The following is a 22,396-nucleotide window of genomic DNA, read 5'->3' on the forward strand; positions in this document are numbered from 1 at the left end:
TCAGCCTTCCCTTCTAGCCCATCTTCATTCCTTTGTGACAGTTATCCATCAGTAAATATTGCTTATTAATATTAATAACTCAATATTAATAGTATGAATTCTCCAATAAAAAGACAAAGACTAGCAAACTGGATTAGAAAACAGGATCCAACTTTCTGATGCATCCAAGAAATAGCTCACCATTACTTCACAGTAAAATGATGGAAAAGATATTCCAAGCAAATGGACCCGAGAAGCAAGCAGGTGTAGCCATTATACTACTGATAAAATAGATTTCAAACCAAAACTAATCTGGAGAGGGAAAGATACTACATAATTAAATGAAAAATCCACCAAAAGGATATTATAACTGTAAACATCTATCCACCAAACACAAGGGTACCCAAGTTCATAAAAGAAACACCACTAAATGACATATTGAGGCCAGGTGGTGGTGGCACATGCCTTTAATCCCAGCACTTTGGAGGCAGAGGCAGGTGGATCTCTGTGAGTTCAAGACCAGCCTGGTCTACAAGAGCTAGTTCCAGGACAAGCTTCAAAGCTACACAGGGAAACCCTGCATCGAAAAATGAGAGAGAGAAAGAGAGGGAGAGAGAGAGAGAGAGAGAGAGAGAGAGAGAGAGAGAGAGAGAGAGAGAGAGAGAGACTCTCACATCAACAGTGGGAGACTTTACTATCCCACTCTCAGAAAAGACAAGTCATCTAGACAAGAACTAAACTGAGGAATGCTGGAGTTAAATAACTTCATAAATCAAATGGACCTAGTAGATATCTACAGAACATTTCACCCCAAAACAAAAGATCATGCTTTCTTCTCAGCAGCTCATGGAATTTTTTCCAAAACTGACCACACATTAGGTCATAAGACCCAGATATAAGAAAACATGGATATAAGAAAATTGAAATAATACCCTGCATCCTATCTGACCATCACAGATTAAAGCTGAATATCAACAACAACAGAAACCACCAGATAGTATAAAAACTCATTGAAATTGAACAATTTATAGCTGAATGAAAATTGGTCAAGGCAGAAATTAGGAAGGAAATTAAATCTTTTAAATAATTGAAGGTGAATGAAAATGCAACATACATAAACCTGTTGGATACAATGAAGGCAGTTGGAAGAGTAAAGTTCATAGTACTAAGTGCCTACACCAAAAAAATGGAGATCTCATATTACTACATTAGAGACATACATGAAAGCTCTATAATAAAAAGAAATAAGTCCCCAAAAGAGTAGATGGGAGGAAATAATAAAACCTAGTGCTGAAATCAATGAAATACAAACTAACAAAACAAAGTAAAAGACCAATGCAAAGAACCAATAAAAGGAAGATTTGGTTCTGTGAAGAAATCAACAAGATTGACAAACCTTTAACTAAATTAACTAAAAAATGGACAGAGAATATCCGAAATATTAAAATTAGAGATAAAAAGGGGGGCATCACAACAGACAATGAGAAAACCCAGAGAATCATAAAAATCTGTAGTTCACCAAACTGCAAAATCTAGAATAGGTAAATTTCTTTATATATACTACCTACCAAAGTTAAAGCAAGATCAGATAACTAATTTAAACAGACCCATAATCCCTGGTGAAATAGAAGCAGTAATTAAAAGTCTCCCAACCAAAGAAAGCCCAAGGCCAGAAGGATTAAGTGTAGAATTCTACCAGACCTTCAAAGAATAGCTAACACCAACACTCCTCATGTTATTCCTTAAAATAAAGCTGAAGGGACATTTCGCCATTCTTTTAGTGAAGCCACTATTACTGTGATACCAAAACCACACAAAGACCCAAGGCGGGGAAAAAAAAGAAAATTACATACCAATGTCTCTGATGAACATAACTGCAAAAATTCTCAATAAAATACTTGCAAACCAAGTTCAGGAATACATCAAACACTATTTACTAAGATCAAATTGGTGATCATCCCCAGAGATGCAAAGATGATTCAACATAATGTAAATCAATAAACTTCATCTACCACATAAAGACTAAAAGATAAAAAGCACATGATCATCCTGTTAGATTGGAAAAGGCCTTTGACAAAACCCAACACCCTTCATGTAAAAGTCAAGGGACTGAAGATACAAGGGACAAACCTCAGCACAGTAAAAGCAATTTACAGAAAGCCTACAACCAACAGCAACCTAAATGAAGAGAAACTCAAAACATTTCCACTAGTAATAGGAACAAGACATGTTGTTCACTATCTCTATATCTATTCACTATAGTACTCGAAATCTTAGTTCAGTGGTTCTCAACCTTCCTAATGCTGGAACCCTTCCCTTTAATACAGTTCCTCATGCTGTGGTGACCACCAATCATAAAATTATTTTTGTTGCTACTTCATAACTGCAGCTTTGCTACTATTATGAATTATAATGTAAATATCTGTGTTATCTGATGGTTGGTCTTAAATGACCCCTGTGGAAGAGTCACTTGATCACCAAAGGGTTGTGACACACAGGTTGAGAACCACTGTCTTAATTAGAGCAATAACACAAGTGAAGGAGGCAAAGGAATGCAAATAGAAAAGAAGCACTCAAATATCTTTATTTACAGAAGATAGGATTTTACACACACACACACACACACACACACACACACACACACACACACAGTGAAAACTCCACCAGAAAACTTCTACAACTGATAAGCACTTTAGGCAAAGTATCAGGATAGAGAATTAACACACAAAAACCAGTAGCTTTCCTATATACAAATGACAAATGGACTGAGAAAGGAATCAGGGAAACAGTACCTTTCACAATGTATATACATATATGTTTATATTTTTTTTGGGGGGGAAGGTTAACTTCAACCAAGCAAGTGAAAGCCTTATATAATAAAAACTTTAAGACATCGAAGAAACTGAAGAAGAAACCAGAGGATGGAATGGTCTCCAATTCTCATGGATCAGTAGGAATAATATAGTGAAAGTGACCATCCTACTAAAAGCAATCTATAGATTCAACCAATCCCCAACAAAATTCCAACACAATTCTTCAAAAAAATTGCTGATGTGAGTGCAAACTTGTACAGCCACTTTGGAAATCAGTGTGGCGATTTCTCAGAAAATTGAGAATCAATCTACCTCAAGACCCAGCAATACCACTCTTGGGCACATATCCAAAGGATTGTCAATCATACCATAAGGACACTTGGCTCAACTATGTTCATAGCAGCATTATTTGTAATAGCCAGAACCTGGAAATAGCCTGGATACCCCTCAACCACAGATTGGATAAAGAAAATGTGGTACATTTACACCATGGAGTAATATTCAACTGTAAAAAATAATGACATCATGAAATTTGCAGCCAAATGGATAGAACTAGAAAAAAAAAATCAACCTGAGTGAGGTAACCCAGACCCAGAAAGACAAACACGGTATGTACTCACTCATAAGTGGATACTAGACGTAAAGCCAAGGATAATCAGACTACAATCTATAGCTCCAGAGAAGTTAGGAAACAAAGAGGACCCTAAGAGAGATGAATGGATTGCCCTGGGAAGGGAAAATAGATGAGATCTCCTGGGTAATCTGGGGTCAGGGCATGGCTTTAATAAATTATAAACAATATATCATCACAATTTCCCCTTTTTGTCTAATACAAAAAGAGAAGGCTGCAACTAACATAAGAAAAAATATATAAAATAAGTACAATAAGTATATACAATATATAAGGCAATAAGTTTGTCAACAATGTGTAGTCCATTTGCAATTGACAAATTCAGAAAAAATACTCTATTATTTATCTTATCTTGGTGAGTTCAAAGTCTTGTATCTAATTTACTTTCTATCCTAATTCACATTATTAAGTTATCTTTTTATGCTCTCAACTTTATATACTTTACATTTCTTTGGTAAGTTTCCTTTCTTACCAAAGAAACAAGGAAAACTGTAACTATCTAGTCTTTAACTCCTTCAGAGGCCTGAGAAGGAAATAATATTAACTGAGTAAGCAGGAAGTACGATCAAGCAACTTCCAAAAATGTGAGAAATGACAAAAACAGCTGGCTACCTGGACAGTCTCCCAAGATGAGAGGGAGGAGGGATGATATGAGAAAAGGGGGATCAAGAACATTCTGTAGAGACAGCTGACCTGATGAGCTCATGAGAGCTCACTGACTCTAGACCTGCATGGGGCTGAACTAGGGGCCCTCTGCATGTGGGTAACAGTTGTGTAGCTTGGATAGTTTGAGGGATCCCTGGCAGTGGGACCAGGATTTGTTCATGGTGTAGGAGGTGACTTTTTAGAGTCCATTCCCTAAGGTGGGATGCCTTGCTCAGCCTTGACGCAGGGGGGAGGGGCTTGGACCTGCCTCAACTTGATGTGCCAGGCTTTGTTGACTCCCCATGGGAGGCCTTGCCCTTTCTGAGGAGTGGATGGGGGTGGGTTGGGAGGAAGGTGGGAGGAAAGCAGCAGGAGGGGAGAGAGGGGGAACTGTGGTTGGTATGTAAAATGAGTAAAAAATTAAAAAAAAAGAAATTGAAAAAACAATCCTAAATAATGAAAGAACTGTTGGAGGTATAAACAAACCAGTTGTATTAAAGAGCTATAGTAATAAAAACAGCATGGCATTGGCATCAAAACAGACAAATTGATCCAAGAAACTGAACTGAAGACCCAGACATAAATCCATAAAACCTATGGACATCTGAATTTTGACGAAGACAAAAATACATACTGGAGAAAAGGCAGCATCTTCAACAAAAGCTAACAGGTCAAACTGGCTTGGCTATATGGAGAGGAATGAAAATAGATTTCTATCTATCATCCTGCACAAAACTCAACAAGTGGATCAAAGACCTCACCATAAGACCAGATACCCTGAATCTGATAGAAGTGAAAGCAGGGAAAAGACTTTCTGAGCAGTACAGGCACTAAGACCATCACAATTAATAAATGGGACTTCAATTAAGCTGTTTCTGTACAGCAAAGGACACCATTATGAAAGCAAAGCAGAAGGCTACAGACTGGGAAAAGATTTTTAAGAATTATATACATTTGATAGAGAATTGATTTTAAAAATGGGGTACAGAAATAAGCAGAGAATTCTCAAAATATGAAACACAAACAGCTAAAAACACTTAAAGGCATGTTCAACATCCTTAGTCAAATTAAAAATGCAAATTAAAATCTGATGTTTCATCTTAGTTGTATGTGGTGAAAAGGGAACACTTATTTATTGCTAGTGGGTGAGCAAACTCTGTAGTGGAAAAGCCACTACCAAAATCAGTGTGGTGATTCCTCAGGAAGCTGGAAATAGATCTACCTCAAGATCCAACTCTTGGGCATATACCCAAAGGACTCTATATCCTACTATAGAGACACTTGCTCATCCATGTTCATTGCTGCTCCACTCACAATACCAAGAAATTGCAAACTGCCTAGATATCCACCAACTCAGGAGTGGATAATGAAAATGTGGCACATTTATACACAACAGAATATTATTCAATTGTTAAGAAACATGAAATTATGAGACTCACAGATGGAGTTAGGAAAAAACAATCATCCTGAGTGAGATAATCCAAACCCCAAAGACAAATACTATATGGTTTTCTTATATGTAGATGTTAGCTTTTCAGTCTTCGAAAGGTGTGCCACTATCCATATAACTCAGAGGTTAGGTACCTATCTAGTAAGTAGGGACTTAGGGAGTGGGATTGGCTCTCCCAATGAAGGGGAAATGGAATATATTGTTATAAAGGGACAAAGGGTAAACTAGAATAGAGGGTTAAATAGGGAGAATAAGAAAGAAGGGTAAAGGAGAGAACACGTGAAGAGTCAACTAGCACTAAAGGCCATTTGAAAAAACAGGAAAACATACCATCATAGAAGCTTCCCAAAGTATATACTTATGTGAAAGGAATCTAAATGGAGTCACCAAATAATAGGAGAGACAATGTTGACTAGATACCTTATGCCACCAAGTAAAACCTACAGTATTAGGAATGGACTACATCTTGTCAAGTCATTGGCTAAAATGGCCTCATGGAAATGTGCAAACATCACAGGGCAGCTTTACTCTCCACAAACTGATGGTGAAGCTCTATTGCTGAAGACAACACTTTCATCAGCTCACATGGAAAAGTCAATCTGGTGCCTAACTAAAAGCTTTACCCTACTGATTAGTGTTCATGGTACAGGAAAGTACATTGTACATTAGCAGAGGAGAAAGGTAATCATTAATATTACCCAGCTATAAACCCTGTGATCTACAACAGTGACCTGCCTGTGAGATATACTGTGCAATCATGGTACAAATGCTATGTAAGTAACCGACTGCTTTTTGATTGGATTTAAGGACCAATCCATGAGATGCAACTCATACATGACACTAGCAAAATGGCCAAAAATCTGAGACCAGATAGTCCATGGTCTAGGGAAAGAGCCACTATTATTCTGCTAAAGGAACATAGCAATAAAATGAGCTAGGTTTATAATATACAAAGATCAGTGCCTCACTCAACCTATATCAAAGAAGCTTCTTTTCACAGTACATAGGAATTATAAGAGGCCTTCAGCTGGACAATGTGCAGAGTGGGAAAGACTTTGGAGCATTTAGTCCCACATATCTTCAACAAAACTCTCCCCCAAAAGCTCACAGTGATAGATGAGCCATAGGTGATGGATGACACCAAGGAAACAAGTGTCTGTCAGACACAACAGGACTGATATACATATAAACTCAAAGAGACTGTGTTGTAGCATGCACAAGACTTGCACAGGTTGAAGCCCGGCAGAGTTCCATTGCTGAGAAGGGGAAGTGGAGACAGGGTCCCATTCCTAACCAAGAAGCTCTCTGCAATTGATATCTGCTTGCAAAGAAAAATTAGTTTTCTTCAATGGAGTCTCAGTGGGTATATCAACCACACTTTAGGGTATGTCCCATGCCCAGCAGTAGATGGCTAACACAGAATTGACTCAATGGTATTTTTTAGGCTTTTTTATTCTGTTATTTTTGTTTATTGTGGTTTTTTTTGCTTATTTATTTTGATTTTTGTTTTGTGCTTTTTTGTGTTTTTAAAAGAGAGAGAAAAAGAACAAAGTTCAGTGTGTAGGCAGGTAGGGAGGATCTTGTAGAAACTGAGAGAGGGGAAAATATGATCAAGATATATTGGATATAAAAAATGTTTCAAAATTTAAAAAAGAAACAAAAGAAAGTATTCCTCCCTTCAGGACTCTTTCCAACTCTAGAATAACTAAAACACATCTCCCTCTGTCACACTGGACAAAATAAAGCTTTTTATAAGCAGCGTTGGTCACACAATCCCTCTGATCTTGGGCACCATGTCTGCACTGTGTCTCTGTGCACCCAAACTGTGCCCTAAACTACATGCTTCAGAATACTTATCACCTTATGTAAGACAGAAACACTTTCTTGACCCAATATCTAAATTACCCTGAGAACTAAAAATACTGAACTACATGAAATCTTCAGATATCAGAATCTAAGTGTGAAGGGAACATAGGAGAAGCCCAAAGTTTTACTTACTGACCTAAGTGTCACCATTGATTGGAAACATTCTAATAGTGTATCTTGCAGGAGGCAGCATATCTAAAGCAAGCTCATTAACAACAGACAACAGTCAGGACCCAATCAAATGTGAATGCCGCTGCTACCATCAAAGCAATTGCATACCTGTATGAACCTCTTTCTAAATGGCCCCAGCCATGGGGCCTCAAGGTCACCCAAGGCAGTATGCATCCTTTGATACAGTTTTTCAATATTATTTTTATTCACAGGATTCTTCTCTAGTTCAACTTTTGTATCATCAATCCAGTCCTGTATCAAGAGAGAGAGAGAAAACAATCAAGAAAGAAGCTAGACTAAAAACAAATGCTATCCACAATCATTTTTATTGTCAGTGGCTATTTTCTTACCTTAAAGATCATATCAGGATTGGAGAGCTGGTCTAGGGCATTAATAAAATCTTGAATCTCTCTTACTTGATCAAGTTTACTTTTTATCCTATAAAAAATTACCAGGTTTAGGCCAGGCATGGTAGCACATGTCTTTAATCCTCATACTCAAGAGGTAGAAGCAGGTGGATCTCTGTGAATTCAAGGCCACCCTGGTCTACACAGAGTTCCAAGACAGCAAGGGATACATACAGAGACCTGTCTCAAAACACCACCAACAACAACACTAGATTTAGGTTATTAAACATTTTCTAATGACTGGGGCCTATTTTTATATATTTAAAATACAGATTTAGAACATGTACTTTCTTGATATATTTATATATAATTTATACACACAAACTCATAACACACATACACACACACACACACACACACACACACACACACACACACACACACACACACAGTCTAGGGAGGTAGTAGTTTGAGAATTATCTACAACATTTAGATTAGTATCTATTCTTTAAAGCGGTGGTTCTTAACCTGTGGGCCACAGGGGTCTCATATTAGATATCTTGTACATCAGATATTTATATTATGATTCATAACAGTAGCTGAATTATAGTAATGAAGTAGCAATGGAAATAATTTTATGGTTGGGGTCAGTACAAAATAGGGAGCTTTATTAAAGTGCCACAGAGTTAAGAAGGTTGAGAATAGATTTGAAGTAGATATGGACACTGATGAATATAATTTGCTTCTACTTTCATGTCAGATGGATATACATATGAAATTGAGGCTATTTGTTTGAGTCTGGCTTATTTCTCTTAATATATGATAACACCTCATTCTATTCATTTTCATGCAAACAACACAATTTTTTTCTTCTTTATGGCTGAATAAAACTCTATGGAGTATATATCACATATTGCTGATTCATTCACATTGGTAGTAGTTAGATCGATCCCATCAACTAACTGTTGTGATAGTCCCATAGTACATAAGGATATGCAGGTCTCTGTAGTTATGTGGCTTCTTTACGATATATTCACAGGAACAGTATAGGTGGGCAATGTTATATGTCTATTTTGTTTGTTTGTTTTCTGTTGTTACTGTCTAGAGATAGGATTTCATTATGTAGCCCTGGAAAAATGAACAATGCTGGAGGTATCCCTACAGAGCTATAGTAACAAAAACTGCATGATACTTACACAAAAACTATCAGGCAGAAAAATGAAATAGGACAGAGGACCCATATGTAAATCCACTTGGTACATGTACTGGCCAAATCTTTGGCCAAGTTTAAAACAATAGACTAGGAAAATAAAAAAAAAATGGAGCTGGTGAGCTACATAATAAAACCCTATATCAGGACAACAGCAAAGCAAAAAGAAATAGAACTACCATATGCTTGTGAATATACTTGTAACAATCCACATAATTACAGAGATACCTCCACATCTTTGCTTATTACAGCACACATCATGGGCCCATTTATTGGTTGGACTATGTGGGGTTTTTGTTATTTTTTGAGTAGTCTATTTCAAACATCAATCTTCTGTTTCACTACTTTTTGGGGGTATTTTTCTTTTTTGTTTGTATGTTAGGGAATATTAGGGATCACACTGTGAAGCCCAAGTTTGCATTTGCATTAATTAAGTAAAATTAACCTTGAGTCAGGAGGTTGAGTTAGTAACTAGTTGACAGAGAGTAATCATAGAGCATCAGAGGGCATCTGGAAAAGATAGAGAGATGCACTGGAAGTAGTAGAGAGGTATTTTGAGTGATGTGGCTTCTTTTGTTTAGGCAGAGAGGAAGGTCATGCCTATGGTGATATTTTGTTTGTGATCTAACAAATAAAGCTTGCCTGAAGATCAGAATGCAGAGCTAAACCACTAGTTAGCCATAGAGGACTGGCAGGGAGTTCAAGGCCACCCTGGGCTACACGAGATTGATTAGTCTAAAAGAGAAACAGCCAGGCAATGATGGCTCACACCTTTAATCCCAGGACTTGGGAGTCACATGCCTTTAATCCCAGCACTAGGGAGTTGGAGACAGGAATGATATGGCTGGGTGGAGGGAGGAATATAAGGAGGGAGAGACAGGTACTCACTGCATTCAGTCTGAGGATTTGTAGAGACACCATTCAGTAGGGAAAGGATTACCCCTTTGGTCTGAGGATTCAGTAGAGGTAAGAACTGGTGGCTGGTTGTTCTACTTCTCTGATCTTCAGCATTAACCCCTATATCTAACTCTAGGTTTTTATTACTAAGACCAATTAGAATTCGAGCTACACATGCCTTTTGGAAGAACCAGAAAGGAAAGAAGGTTAGCTAGATGCTACTCAACCTCTCTCAGCTAGTAGGTTTTCACCCCAGACTTTGAATCTTGAGTCTTATTTATAACTAGAATGATACAGATTTAGTTAAAGCTATCTTTAGTGGCATCAACAGAGCCAGTGCCTGGGGGAACAGAATTCCTGTCAGGCTGCTGCCTGAGCAGCAAGGCTGCTGCCAGAGAAACAGCTGACTGAAATAGCAGATTAAGACACAGACACTGCGCTGAAGTTAAAAGCAACATTTCTATTTCAGTAATTAATACTCTGACTGTATTGTTTACTACCATCTACTGATTTGGGGTTTAGCTTTTTTTTTTTTCTAAGACCTTAATGTGTATTATTGTTTGAGATTTCTATAATTTGTAAAGGTAGGCACTTATAGCTATATACTTCATTAGAATTTTGTTTTCCACAGGCTCTAATGTGTTTGTACTTAACTTTTCTTTTGATTCCTTCAATAATTCACTCACTATTCAATAGTGCACTGTTTAGTCTCCATGAGTTTGTATGGAGTTTGTATACTACACTAAAATTATACTAAAAATTATAGTTTCTCATTGATTTATAGTTTAATATCATTGTCACCAGATAGATTCTTTTAATTTATTTAGTATTTATTATATAGTATTTATTAAGACTCAGTGTCCTAAAATATGGCCTACTTTGGAAAAAGTTCCACAGGTTACTGAGAAAAATGTGCATTCTGTAGTATTGAGTATTCTGTTCATTTATGTTGTTTCTGTGTTTGGGGGGAGTTGGAAATGAGTGAGATTTGGATACTGAATCACTCAATGTTATTCCGAGGTCAATGAATGCCTTTGATATCAGTAGTGTTTGATGTTGAGAATTGGGTTTACTGATATTTGATGCACAAAACACTTATTGATGGAGAATGTGCCCAGGAAACAATGCATATATAAAGTATTCTTGTAAAGGTTACACCAAGGCTCATTATGTCATTGGTCTCAACTATAAATAATCAAAGCCATGAAAAAGATGACATTTCAGGCTATCCATTGTGCCCTAAATAAGAGGGATCTCTCTTTGTGTGTATGCATGTACATGTACACACACACACACACACACGCACACGCACACGCACACGCACACGATATATACATGAGTTTTTGAGTGTGTGTACTAGTGTGTGCAGATAGAAGCCAAAGCAGGAGTGGGTGTCTCACTTTCTGCCTTATTTCTTTGAGATAGAGTCTCTCAATAAACCCAGAGCTCACTGTTTTTCCTAGGCTGCCTGGCCAGCAAGCTCTCAGGATCTGCCTATCTCTGCCCCTGAATGTTGAGGTTACAGATTACAGGTACATACATCTATGAGTTCTGGGAAATGTAACTCAGGTTCTTGTGCTTGCAGAATAAGCGCTCTTATTCACTAAGCAATCTCCCTAGTTTTTTTTTTTTTCTGGATTCATATTATATTTTTATCTATTTATGTGTGATATGCTGTTTATATATAGCTCAGGTTACCTTCTAACTTTAGAGTCTCCTGTCACAGCTTCCAGAATATTTGTGACTATGGGCATGCACCACCATGCCAACATTCCAATGTATCTTAAAGGGCAGCTTCAGAGCAATCTTAGCTGGGGTTTCTACTGCTGTGATGAACACCAAAAACAGAAGCAACCTGGGGATGGGAGGGTTTATCTTAGCTTATAGCTCTTAGGGAACAGTTCATTACTGGGGAAGGCAGGGCTTAACTGAGAGGCAGGAACCTGGAGAGAATTAAGGCAGAGGCCATGAAGGGATGCTGCTTACTGGCTTGCTCCTTAAGCCTGGTTTGCTCAGCCTGCTTTCTTATACAACCTAAGACCAACTGCCCAGGAGTGACACCATCCATTTGAGCTGACCCTCTCTTATCAATCATTAATCAAGAAAATGCCTCACGGGGCTAGTCAGGTGGGATCATCTTCTTAACTGAGGTTGTCTCTTCTCAGATGACCCTAGCTTGTGTCAAATTTATAAAAGCAAACCAACTAGGACAAGAACTGACTGCAAAAAGCATCTCATCTAGTCTGTATTATGCAAAAGACTATTAACTATGGGCATGCAAGCAAGCACCTAAGACAAACAATATCTTAAAAGGAAATTCTGTAACAAGTATATTGAGAAAAGATAAAACTCAAGTGATATCTAAGTTCTATGCTCTATGAACAAACAACTCAAATGTATTTGCATGTTTCTGCTTTTACCACACAAAATTTTTATACCCTATAGTATCTTATCAGCCTAATACCAAACATTACCTTTCAACAAACGCTTTATTCTTACAACCAGAAGAAGTCTGTTTAAAGGAATAGCTTTCACTGCTTATTATAAAAGGGTAGATAATGGCCTGTGGGTAGTTATCAGCAATTTCTTCCACAGTATGTTGCACTGCAATGGCTTCCTCTTTGTCCAGTAAGGCCACCATGTGGCTGATCCAGCCAATGAACTGCCAGCAAGGAATAGATGAAATCTAAAATTCAGAAAAACTATAGTTTGGAAATTAACAAAACACTTGACACTATTTACCATAAAGGCTATAAAAGTAAATGTGTTTAATATGAAATGTCTTCTATATAAATCTCTCTCTTAGTTCTCTTTTGCTAAGGAATTATTGGATTCTTCCAAGCATTTTCTGTTCATATACATACACAATCTGTGCTCGAAGAATGGGATCATACTTGCTGTGGTGGTTTGAATGAGAATGGCCCCCATAAGCTCATATATTTGAATGCCTGGTCCCCAATTGGTAGAACTGTCGAGGCAGGATTAGGAAGTACAGTCTTGTTAGAAGAGGTATGTTGGGGTGGAGATTTTCAAAAGGCTCCCACCATTCACAGTGTGCTCCCTGTCCGCACTGTGGATGTTTCCTAAGAAGTGAGTTCTTACCTACTGCTCCAGTGTCATGCCATGTCTGCTTGCTTGCAGCCATGCTCCCAAATGTTATGGTCATGGACTTTAATCCCTGAAACCGGAAGCCCTCCAAAAACACTGTCTTCTATAAATTGCCTTGTACATGATGTCTTATCACAGGAATATAAAAGTAATAAAGACCAATTTACCTCACTCTTGTAACACCTATCCTATTTTACTTACTGTATTTTATGAATTGTTAGGTCCTCATGAGGTTACAGTCCTGATAGTATGGTAGGTTCCCATGGGGTTATAGTCCTGACAGTACAGTAGGTCCTCATGGAACTAAAGACCTGACAGTACAGTAGGTCCTCATGGAACTAAAGACCTGACAGCCTGGCAATCCTCAGGGCTTACAGACGAACACTGTCTAAGATTTTGTTACACAGAGCTGGGGAGATGGCTCAGTTGGTAAAAAAAGAACTGAGTTCAGTCCCCAATACCTATGGAAAAATCTGGTGCAGTAGCATGGACCTGTAATCCCAGTGCTAGGGAGCAGAGACAGGGGGAGATAAGGGCTTGCTGGCCAGCCAGTCTAGCCAAATTCGCAAGCTCCAGGTTCAAGGATAGACTCTGTCTCAAAACTTAATATGGAAAGCTGTTGAGGAAGACACAGGAAATGGATCTTTAGCCTGAGCACTCATACACACAAACAAAACACAAGATTTTGCTGCATAAAGTAGTAGGTACCAGCTAGTCCTTCCTGAATTCTTATTTTCAAGTCAATGTTTGGGTCTATTTTCTAGTTATAAATCCATAAAAATATGAAGGGACATTTCAGATGGCCCTATTCTTTTACAGATGGAGCCTCCTTATACAGATAGAACTCACAGGACAAGGGCATGGCCAGCATATGTATCCTCAAGTAAGCCATGGAATAAGGGTATGGTAGCTGCAGGCTGTTGTATGTGCATACATCAACCTCTCAGTTCTCACTTAGTCCTCTCTGTAGGCTTAGATACCAACAGATGTTACAGAATGCAGCTTCGTCATGTGGGCTGCAAAATTCCATACAAAGCCTCTGTCTCTGTTCCAGAAATATTCCTCCTTGACTGATTTGGTTCTTGGTCAGATATAGTTCTTACTACACTCACAAAGGAAAATAGATAAATATGAGCATTAATACTCTTTAATCCACTATATACTCAGCATATAGCAGAACTCAGTGTTGGTTGGAAAAGCAATAATGTGATGCTATGTAGAGGGTTCAATGGGCAAAGCACTTGCTGTACTGACATTAGGAGAGGAAGGCTAAGTCTGGTCCTCAGAGCCCATGTAAAGTCGCATGTGATGTTAGCACTCATCTGCAGTCTTTGGATGTGGGAGGAAACAGGAGAATCCCATCAAGTCACAAACAGGGCAGAAGGTGAGGAATGATACCCAAGGTTGTTCTCTACCTCCACATGCATGATGTAGCATGTGTACACACACAAACTTTTTTTTTTTAAGCCAGAACATGTGTATTACACACACTGAGTCTGGATATAAGTAAACTGTGTCTTTAATTCCTGAAAAGTTCTCTTCCATTGTCAAGGATACCAACCTCTTTTGTCATTATGTTTAAGGTCTCCTCTGAATACTGTTCTATAATCTGAAGTAATCTAGGAAACTTCAGCCTGGCTTCGGAAGAATTTAACTTTAATGCTCTCAACAGTTTCTCCACCACAAGTGCTGGATATGCTTCCAGTTCTACAGAATCAAAGATAGCAAAGAGGAAAGTGCTGGTTAGCACACACACCATAAATGTGACAAATGATTAATTTCTCCTTTTTGGCTTCTTTTTTTCAGTCTGTCACTGTTCCCTCTCCAGCGCTTTTCTTTCAGCCAAGAAATGTCACACACATTTGATTACTCTTTTAGGAAGCAGTTTCATCCTGGACTGAGAGCATCCACTGGATGATTTATTCCCAAGGCAAGAGGCAAACCACATGAACCAAAAACAAATGGCAAGTAAAATAAGTGACATGAAGCAAATGAGTCAGGTGCAATGCTAGCAGCCAGAGCAGAATGGCAAGTACCAGGCTAGCCTGTGCTACACAGTGAGACATTGTTTCTAAAAGTTAAGGGATGGAGTATTATCTCAATGGTGTTCTTGCCCAGCATTATCAAGGCTGGCTGAAACTCCAAAAATGCCAATAAACACAGATTCTATTGTATGCAGTTGTGTTGCTTTGAGATACTATCATCTCTAAAGATGAAACAAAGCAAACTATTTGAAACATACACACACTCATGCACGCACGGGCATGCGAGATTAAAAGCATCTATACATTTTCAAGCTTACATACAGAATACTAACCTGCACATCTCTTCTGTGAAGTATTGGATGCACTCTCTTCTACCTTTCGGAGCTGTTGGTCACAGAAACCTACCAGTGTCATATAAGCATGGGCCTGTTCAGCTGCAGCCTCATGGCCCCAGCAGGAAAGCAGGTCTTCCTCTTCAGCTAACTGCACAGCCTTGGAGAAGTAATGGAATGCTCTCTGGTACAGACCTGAGATTACCTAGAAATCAGAATATGCATGACTACATCAATAGCTTTGAAATAACATGGAAAAGTTAGGTGTGGTGTGTGCTGTCCCAACTGAGGCAAGGGAATTCCTGGGGCCCAGGAGCTTGATGCCAATCTAGTCAACAGTGAGACCCCCTTTTTAATTAAATAAACAAAATATATGTTAATTTTTTTTTTGTGTGTGTGTGTGTTGCCTGTGCATGCACACGTGCCCCAGATGCAAGGCAGTAAGTAATCCCAGTAAAATCTGGAGCATACAACAACCAGACAAACTAAAGAGAACCTGCCAGTCAGTCAATGAGCCACACAGAGCTGGGCCAGTCTAAGACTGTGAACTCCACTGGGATTCCCAAAATTGATGAAGGCTGGTGCTGTATGCTCATGTCCTGCAAAGATATCAGTGATGTCCTGCAAAGATATCAGTGACACTGAACAGGGAGAAGACAAGACCACATGACTGCACTAAGGCAGGACAGAAGATGACAAAGAAGCTACCTATTAAAAATTATCTGAAAACCTAAAAGAAACAACCACTCCACAACTGCCCACAAACTAAGCAAAGCATCACTAAGTACAAAAGCAGAAAGGGTTGTTTTATCCTGCAAGCTTGTGGAAAAATAATCTCAATGGAATTAGTGATGAAATTTCCTATACAAGCTCATGGAAGAATTACTCACCACTCCAACAAAAGCTTGTTTTAAAGATTTGTATTACCAAGTTGGGCATGAAATCCCAGTATTCTGGATGTAGAGGTAGAAGGATTGTTCTAAGTTCCAAGCCAACCTGTGATGGGGGAGGTCCTTCTGTGTATATGATTGTCTTATTAGTTGATAAATAAAGTACTGTTGGCCAATAGGAAAACAAGATAGGTGGGACTAGGAGTCAAGGAGGATTCTGGGAAAGGTAAGAGAAAGCACAGAGTTACCATGTGAGCCCGGGAAGACAGGACGCTTGCCACTGGTGTCTGATAAGATAAGTCTTATAAAATATATAGATTTATGATAATTAAGACTAAGCTAGCAGATGAGAAATACTAGTCATTGGCCAAGCAGCATTTGTACCTAATATAAGTTTCTGTGTGTTGCCACGGTCGGAACTTAGGCGGCCTGGCGAAAAGCGCCCATGTGGCAGCAGGACTCTGGTGGCTTGGTGGAAAGACTTATTGTTACAAACCTGGTCTACATAATTAGTTCCAGGACAGCCAGGGTTACACAGCAGGGGAGAAAATGAAACAATAAAACAATGACAAATCCCCTATACTATTCAGGGGCCTGGGATGTAGTTCAGTTGGTAGAGTTCTTGCTTAGTTTTCATGAAGCCATGGGTTCAGTCCATAGTACCACATAAACTGGGTGAGGTGTCACATACCTCTAGCCCTAGCACATGAGAGAAGAAATTCAAAGCCATCCTTGGTTACAAAGCAAGTTTAAGACATGCCTGGGATACACATGACATTGGCTCAAAAAGCAAACAAAACAAAAAACAAGATAGAAAAGAAGGTATAATTCAAATAATATGAATTATATCAATTTCCCACATAAGAAACTTGAAATGACAGTTGCCAATCATTTCATTTTAGCTGTGTTTTTAAGACCAGGTCTCACTCTGTAGCTCAGGCTGGGCATCATGGCATCTCCCAAACGCTAGGTTTATATCTGTGAGCCACTCTGCCTGGCTTTAAACATATTTTAAATCTACAAAAGAATGTTCTAACTGCTGCTTTGCCTTGTCCTGAGGGCAGCACATAAAAGACACACAGCACAAGAAGGACTGCCCCTCTTCTATTTTCCTTACCTTCTCTGTGCTTTCTGCATCAGATCCAGAAAGGGCCAAGACCGATTTGGCCTTGGTTTCTTCCAGGTCAGACAGGCAGGCTGGCTCCCTGTTGAGAGCATCAGCCATGAACCTGAAAGTTGTCCCCAAGAGAATGTTCTGGTTACAAGAGGCCTGGATATTTTTGTTGAAGTAACTTGACATATTACTATCATCTGTTGGATTAAAAACAATGATGTTTTAAAAAAGAAGAAATTCACAGTCAGTAAGTTTTGTACCCCCCCACTTCCCTATTAAGATATATTAGAGGGACAAGAGCCTGGCTTCAGTTTCTGATTAAAGAATTTTCTTTTCTTTAACTTTCTTTTTATTTATTCTATGTGTTTTTTACGTCATGCATCTGGATCCCATTCACTTCCCCATCCCTTTGCATCCTCCCTCTGCCCCTGTTACCCCCCACACCCCACAATAAAACAAAATTTAAGAAGAATAAAAGGAGGAGAGGGGAATTAAAAATCTCATCATGGAAGCTGCAGTGTGACACAGTGAGTCACACAATAAACCCCTTTGTCCATATATCTTTTTTTGCAAGTGTTCATTGCAAAGAGTCATTGGTCTGGTTCGAGGCCTCTGGTTTCTACTATAGTATGGATGCTGGGCCCTCACTGGGACTCTTCTTGGATATGTTGTTGTTGCCTTGTGTTGTGGAGATCCTGCAGTTTTGGGTCTGTGGGTCAGGTACCTTTACACACTCCAACAGATCACAGATGGGGTGGATGTTGGGACACATCAAGTCATAACCCTGGATCTGGGCCTGGGCAGCTGCAGTTTTCCCCTGTCCTCAAAACCAGGGTGAGCTCCAGCATTGTCCCGGCTAATTTACCTTTCAGCAATGAACAAGGGGTGGGTCCAGTTCTCCTGCTTTCATGCCCTCAGGGTCGGCTCTCTCACACCTACACCATCACTGCCAGCCCTATTGTGTTGTCCAGGTGAGGTACAGGGGCCACTGCGGCTGGTGAGGGGAAGGTACAGCCCTCCTGATCCTATGACCCCAGGGACATTCCTCCACCTGTCTTGGACACTAACAGGAGAGTGGAAGTGGGGGCGGAGGGCATCTTTCCTTCACCCATGCCAGTGCAAAAGAATTTCTTAAACTTGCTAATAGAAAATATTTTTATGTTAAAAGTGAAATCCACAGAATTAAGGTTTAAAAGTAGGAATAACCTTTTTATTCTAGTATCATCTACATTTTGTTAAATTCTAAGTTTTGTATGTTGTAAAGAACAGAAAATGGCTCTTATTAACATTTGTTTATTTGCATTAATAACTCAGAACAGATTTTTAAATTGATACTCTGGGGTACAGGTTATGAAACAAAAGCATTCTAGTTCTGTTGGTTACTACACAAGTGCTGGGCAAGGAACTCCGGGCTGCGGCACAGCAGTGTGCCCATGAGAAAGCAAACGGAGAGCCTCAAATATGCCAGACAACTGCACTCATAGTCTTAATATCAGCATAATGATTCAAGAAACCCTAGGAACACTTTCTACCTTTCCCATTTCTGCCTGCTTTTGTTCCTTTTCGACAGTCTCCCTATATTGTAACACTGGCTGGTCTTGAAATTGTGGCAGTTACCCTGCCTCGGCCTCCTCAGTGCTAGAATTACAGGTGTGTGCTACCACATGTGTGTGCTAGACATGTTTTCTGTTCCTAGGACTATGTGGAGCAAACAGTCCTTATCATGATATCTTTACAGAGCCTGTGACAGGGTTCTGTCCTGCTGCAGAGTCCTACTATATTCCCTGAGGTGAGGTGAATGGCAGAAGTGTCAGATCCAACACAAGCCCAAGGAAGCTTTTCTCCTCTCATGCTTAGAGGTTAAAACCTCAGGAAGTTAAGTATCGAAGAGGGAAAGTTTCAGTTTCCATCTGATTGTAAAGGCAAGCGTAACTCTGAATGTTGTACTGCATTTGACACACCCTAGGTTTGGATGATGAGCTGGCTCTCCTCCTAAGGAGATGACGTCACTCTGTGGTACTGTCATCTATAATATTCCTAAGGCAGATTTAAACTCTCAGATGAAGCTACACAAAGAAGCTTTTGAAGACAATATAAAATACTGTTCTCAAATGTATGTGGAAAACAGCAGCCTAATTACCCAACAATGGGATGGTTTTGAGCGCGGTGAGAACTTGTTCCCGGGAGCTCTGGGTGCGACTCTTGCTGTGGCTCAGCTGGCAGTAACTCTGTGTCCACTGCACTTGCCAAGTCTCTCTTGTTTTTGAATCTTTATGCAGCTCTTTCAGGAGTTTCATGGCGAGTGAGAAATTCTTCTACATGAACAGAGCAAAAAGAAAAGGTTTTGGGATTCTCATTATGTAGCCAAATGGGCTCAAATCTGCACTCTCATCCACTGCCTTCAGGACAAGACTCAGGTAATAGTGTCCTGCCCAAGGACCTGTTTTTCTTGTCTTCCCTCCACTTGGGTATGGCAACCAGCACCAGTCAGCACAGTCAACACAGACACAGCAGACTGCTAATTCTGTGCCCTTCTTCAAAGGTTTCTCCTCATTACAACCACATGCTATCATGAAATAGGTATCTGACCACCTGGGTCTGGGGGCTTCTTACGGGGTACTCACAGATTAGTAGAAACAAAAATCCAACTTTTCCTCCTCACAGGAGACCAAGAATCTGAGGTTATTCCTGGATCTTATATGTTCTGCTTCTGACCTGTTTCCTGTTGCTAGCACATCATGCCTCCAAGGACAGAGACTGTCCTTCCCCTTATAAGTGAGGCACAGGAACTCACCTTTTACCCAGTACAACTCCCACCCCCAGTAAATTCTTAAGCTTATGCAAATCCTGTTGTGACTACCACCTTTAGTTCCTAAGTAGACATAATCTCCAGAAAGCTTTCTCTGTTCCCCCAGGAATGAAGTGCCCCTGCCCCCAGCGTATAGCCCTTTAGGTCCTTTTGTTGTCTTCCGAGACAGGGTTTCTATGCGTAGCCCTCTGTACACCAGGCTAGCCTTAAACTCAGAGATCCACACACCTCTGCCTTCTGAGTGCTGTGATTAAGGGCGTTCGCTGCCGCTACCACCACACAGCATGTCCTTCAGCTCTTATTACTAATGCTATAATTGTTCATCTGTTGGCTCCACAAAACACCTTCTAGTGTACAGTGAAGGGCTTAGCAATGAAAAGAATCAAAACTCAAATTGCACATTCTCAGTTTCTAAAGAGCTTTATTAGATCTGCATTATTTTTCTCTCTATCTCTAATATTATTGGTATCTCTAGCCATCATTCCCATGCAAACATACTGTCTAGAAACGCTAAAGAAAAGCTGGTGTCACACAAAGTTGCAGGTATTTTCCATGTTCCTCACAAGATCTCTCAATCATGAGCCTATTCTCTACTTCCTCCTCCCTGTGGAGAAGTTGAGCAGCAGTAGGAAGTGTTTACTGCTGGTCCCTTGAGGACTAGCACTCTAGCCTTCTCCATAGCACATGCAGCTTAGTGAGAAGTTTGGCTATGCCTCTCCTGCTGCAGTCAGGGCCATGTGAAGCCCCAGAAGACAATGATAAAACCTCTTGCAAAGGTGCTTACCATGCGCATGTACATACAAAAGCAATGTGAGGCAGCGAGTTGTGGGAGAGAAGCAGACCACTTCACAAAGTACTTGAGATATGCCTAATGCCAGTCTTTCAGATGACTTAATTACTGAAACTAATAAATTTCTTTTATTCTCGAAGCTACTCCTAATATACTCCAAATTAAAGATTATATAAATGAGCATTTAAACCAATAAAACAGAATTGTTAATTATTTATAGTAGACTAAGGGGTATAAAGAAAGTTTATAATAGCAGTCAATGAATGGTCATTAAAATAACAAGCTGAATATATTCAAATATAATTAATATATTTGATAGACTTAAGATCTTATTATCAAATGCAAGACATCTAGAAACTAAACCTAAAAAATTTATACGCATCAAGGATCTATTTTTCTAAATGATACATGTTGGAGAATATTACTTTAAGGTGTGTTACTGTGCCTGTCTAAAATATCTGATGGTCTAATAAAGAGCTGAATATCCAGTAGCAAGGGAGGAGAGAGAATAATAGGTAGGGCTGACAGGCAGAGAGGATAAATAGGAAAAATCTGAAAAGAAAGGATTGGGGAACCAGAGAGAAGGAAGAGGACATCAAGAGCCAGCCACCCAGCAACCTAGTTCTACAGCTAGACATGGAGTAAGAAGGCAAGGAAAGGTACACAGGAATAGAGAAGACAGATGGGAGGCCAAAGATAGATGGGATTATTTAAGTTAAGAAATGCTGGCTAGGTCCAAGGTGATTCCCTCTCCAAGGGGCTGACTAGTGCCCCTTTCAGGAATGTAGCAACTTGGAAGAAAACGTGGCCTGCCTAAGGTCTTTGGGGAACAAGAGATGCTTGTTTGTTGCCTTTGCCTGCCTTGGCTGCCTACATGTATGCCTAAGTCAGTTTGGACAGACTGTACCCTCTGACAGCTCTATGATCTTTCTTGACTTAGGCCAGAGGCATTGAGGTGCAGCAGGTCTCCTTAGTCATCAATTACGACCTTCCCACCAACAGGGAAAACTACATCAACAGAATTCGTCATGGTGGTCGCTTTGGCTGTAAAGGTGTGGCTACCAATATGGTGATAGAAGAAGACAAGAGGACTTTTTGAGACATTGAGACATTCTACAACACCTCCACTGAAAAGATGCCCCTCAATGTTGCTGACCTCATTTGAGGGAGTATCCTGCTACCTGGCCCTAGCCAGGGTTCAGTCCTGGGGGGCTGAGGAACAGCTGGAGGTGGGGAGGGAAGGGAGCCAAGGGATAGACATCTTGTTTTTGTTTTGTTTTCTCTTTCTCTCTTTGAATAAATGTCACTTTTTGAGGAAAAAAAAAAGAAAGAAAGAAAGAAAGAAAGAAAAGAAAAGAA

The 22,396-nt window shown here is 39.6% G+C and overlaps 1 protein-coding gene and 1 non-coding gene across 4 annotated transcripts in view; one reads left to right on the forward strand and one right to left on the reverse strand.

The window, feature by feature from the left end:
• Prkdc (protein kinase, DNA-activated, catalytic subunit) overlaps positions 1–22,396 on the reverse strand; it is a 181,506-nt gene that overhangs the window by 12,504 nt on the left and 146,606 nt on the right. For 2 of the 3 annotated variants that reach the window (XR_004769996.1, XM_027413432.2), the window contains exons 70-76: positions 19,579–19,753; positions 17,442–17,635; positions 15,435–15,639; positions 14,679–14,824; positions 12,484–12,695; positions 7,906–7,993; positions 7,664–7,807 (exon numbers count right to left, since the gene is read on the reverse strand). Coding sequence is in view for 2 of the 3 variants with exons in the window: in XM_027413432.2 (XP_027269233.1) it covers positions 7,664–7,807; positions 7,906–7,993; positions 12,484–12,695; positions 14,679–14,824; positions 15,435–15,639; positions 17,442–17,635; positions 19,579–19,753 (1,164 nt within the window). In the remaining variant the exon portion in view is untranslated. Of the gene's footprint in view, positions 1–7,663; positions 7,808–7,905; positions 7,994–12,483; positions 12,712–14,678; positions 14,825–15,434; positions 15,640–17,441; positions 17,636–19,578; positions 19,754–22,396 lie in introns of those variants that run through there. The other variant, XM_027413434.2, reaches the window with a different exon arrangement.
• On the forward strand, positions 21,771–21,915 carry LOC113835477. Its single transcript, XR_003485043.1, has one exon. It is a non-coding gene; the product is annotated as a small nucleolar RNA SNORA67 (small nucleolar RNA).

This window comes from Cricetulus griseus, chromosome 4 (assembly GCF_003668045.3).
Source record: "Cricetulus griseus strain 17A/GY chromosome 4, alternate assembly CriGri-PICRH-1.0, whole genome shotgun sequence".
Lineage (NCBI taxonomy): Eukaryota > Metazoa > Chordata > Mammalia > Rodentia > Cricetidae > Cricetulus > Cricetulus griseus.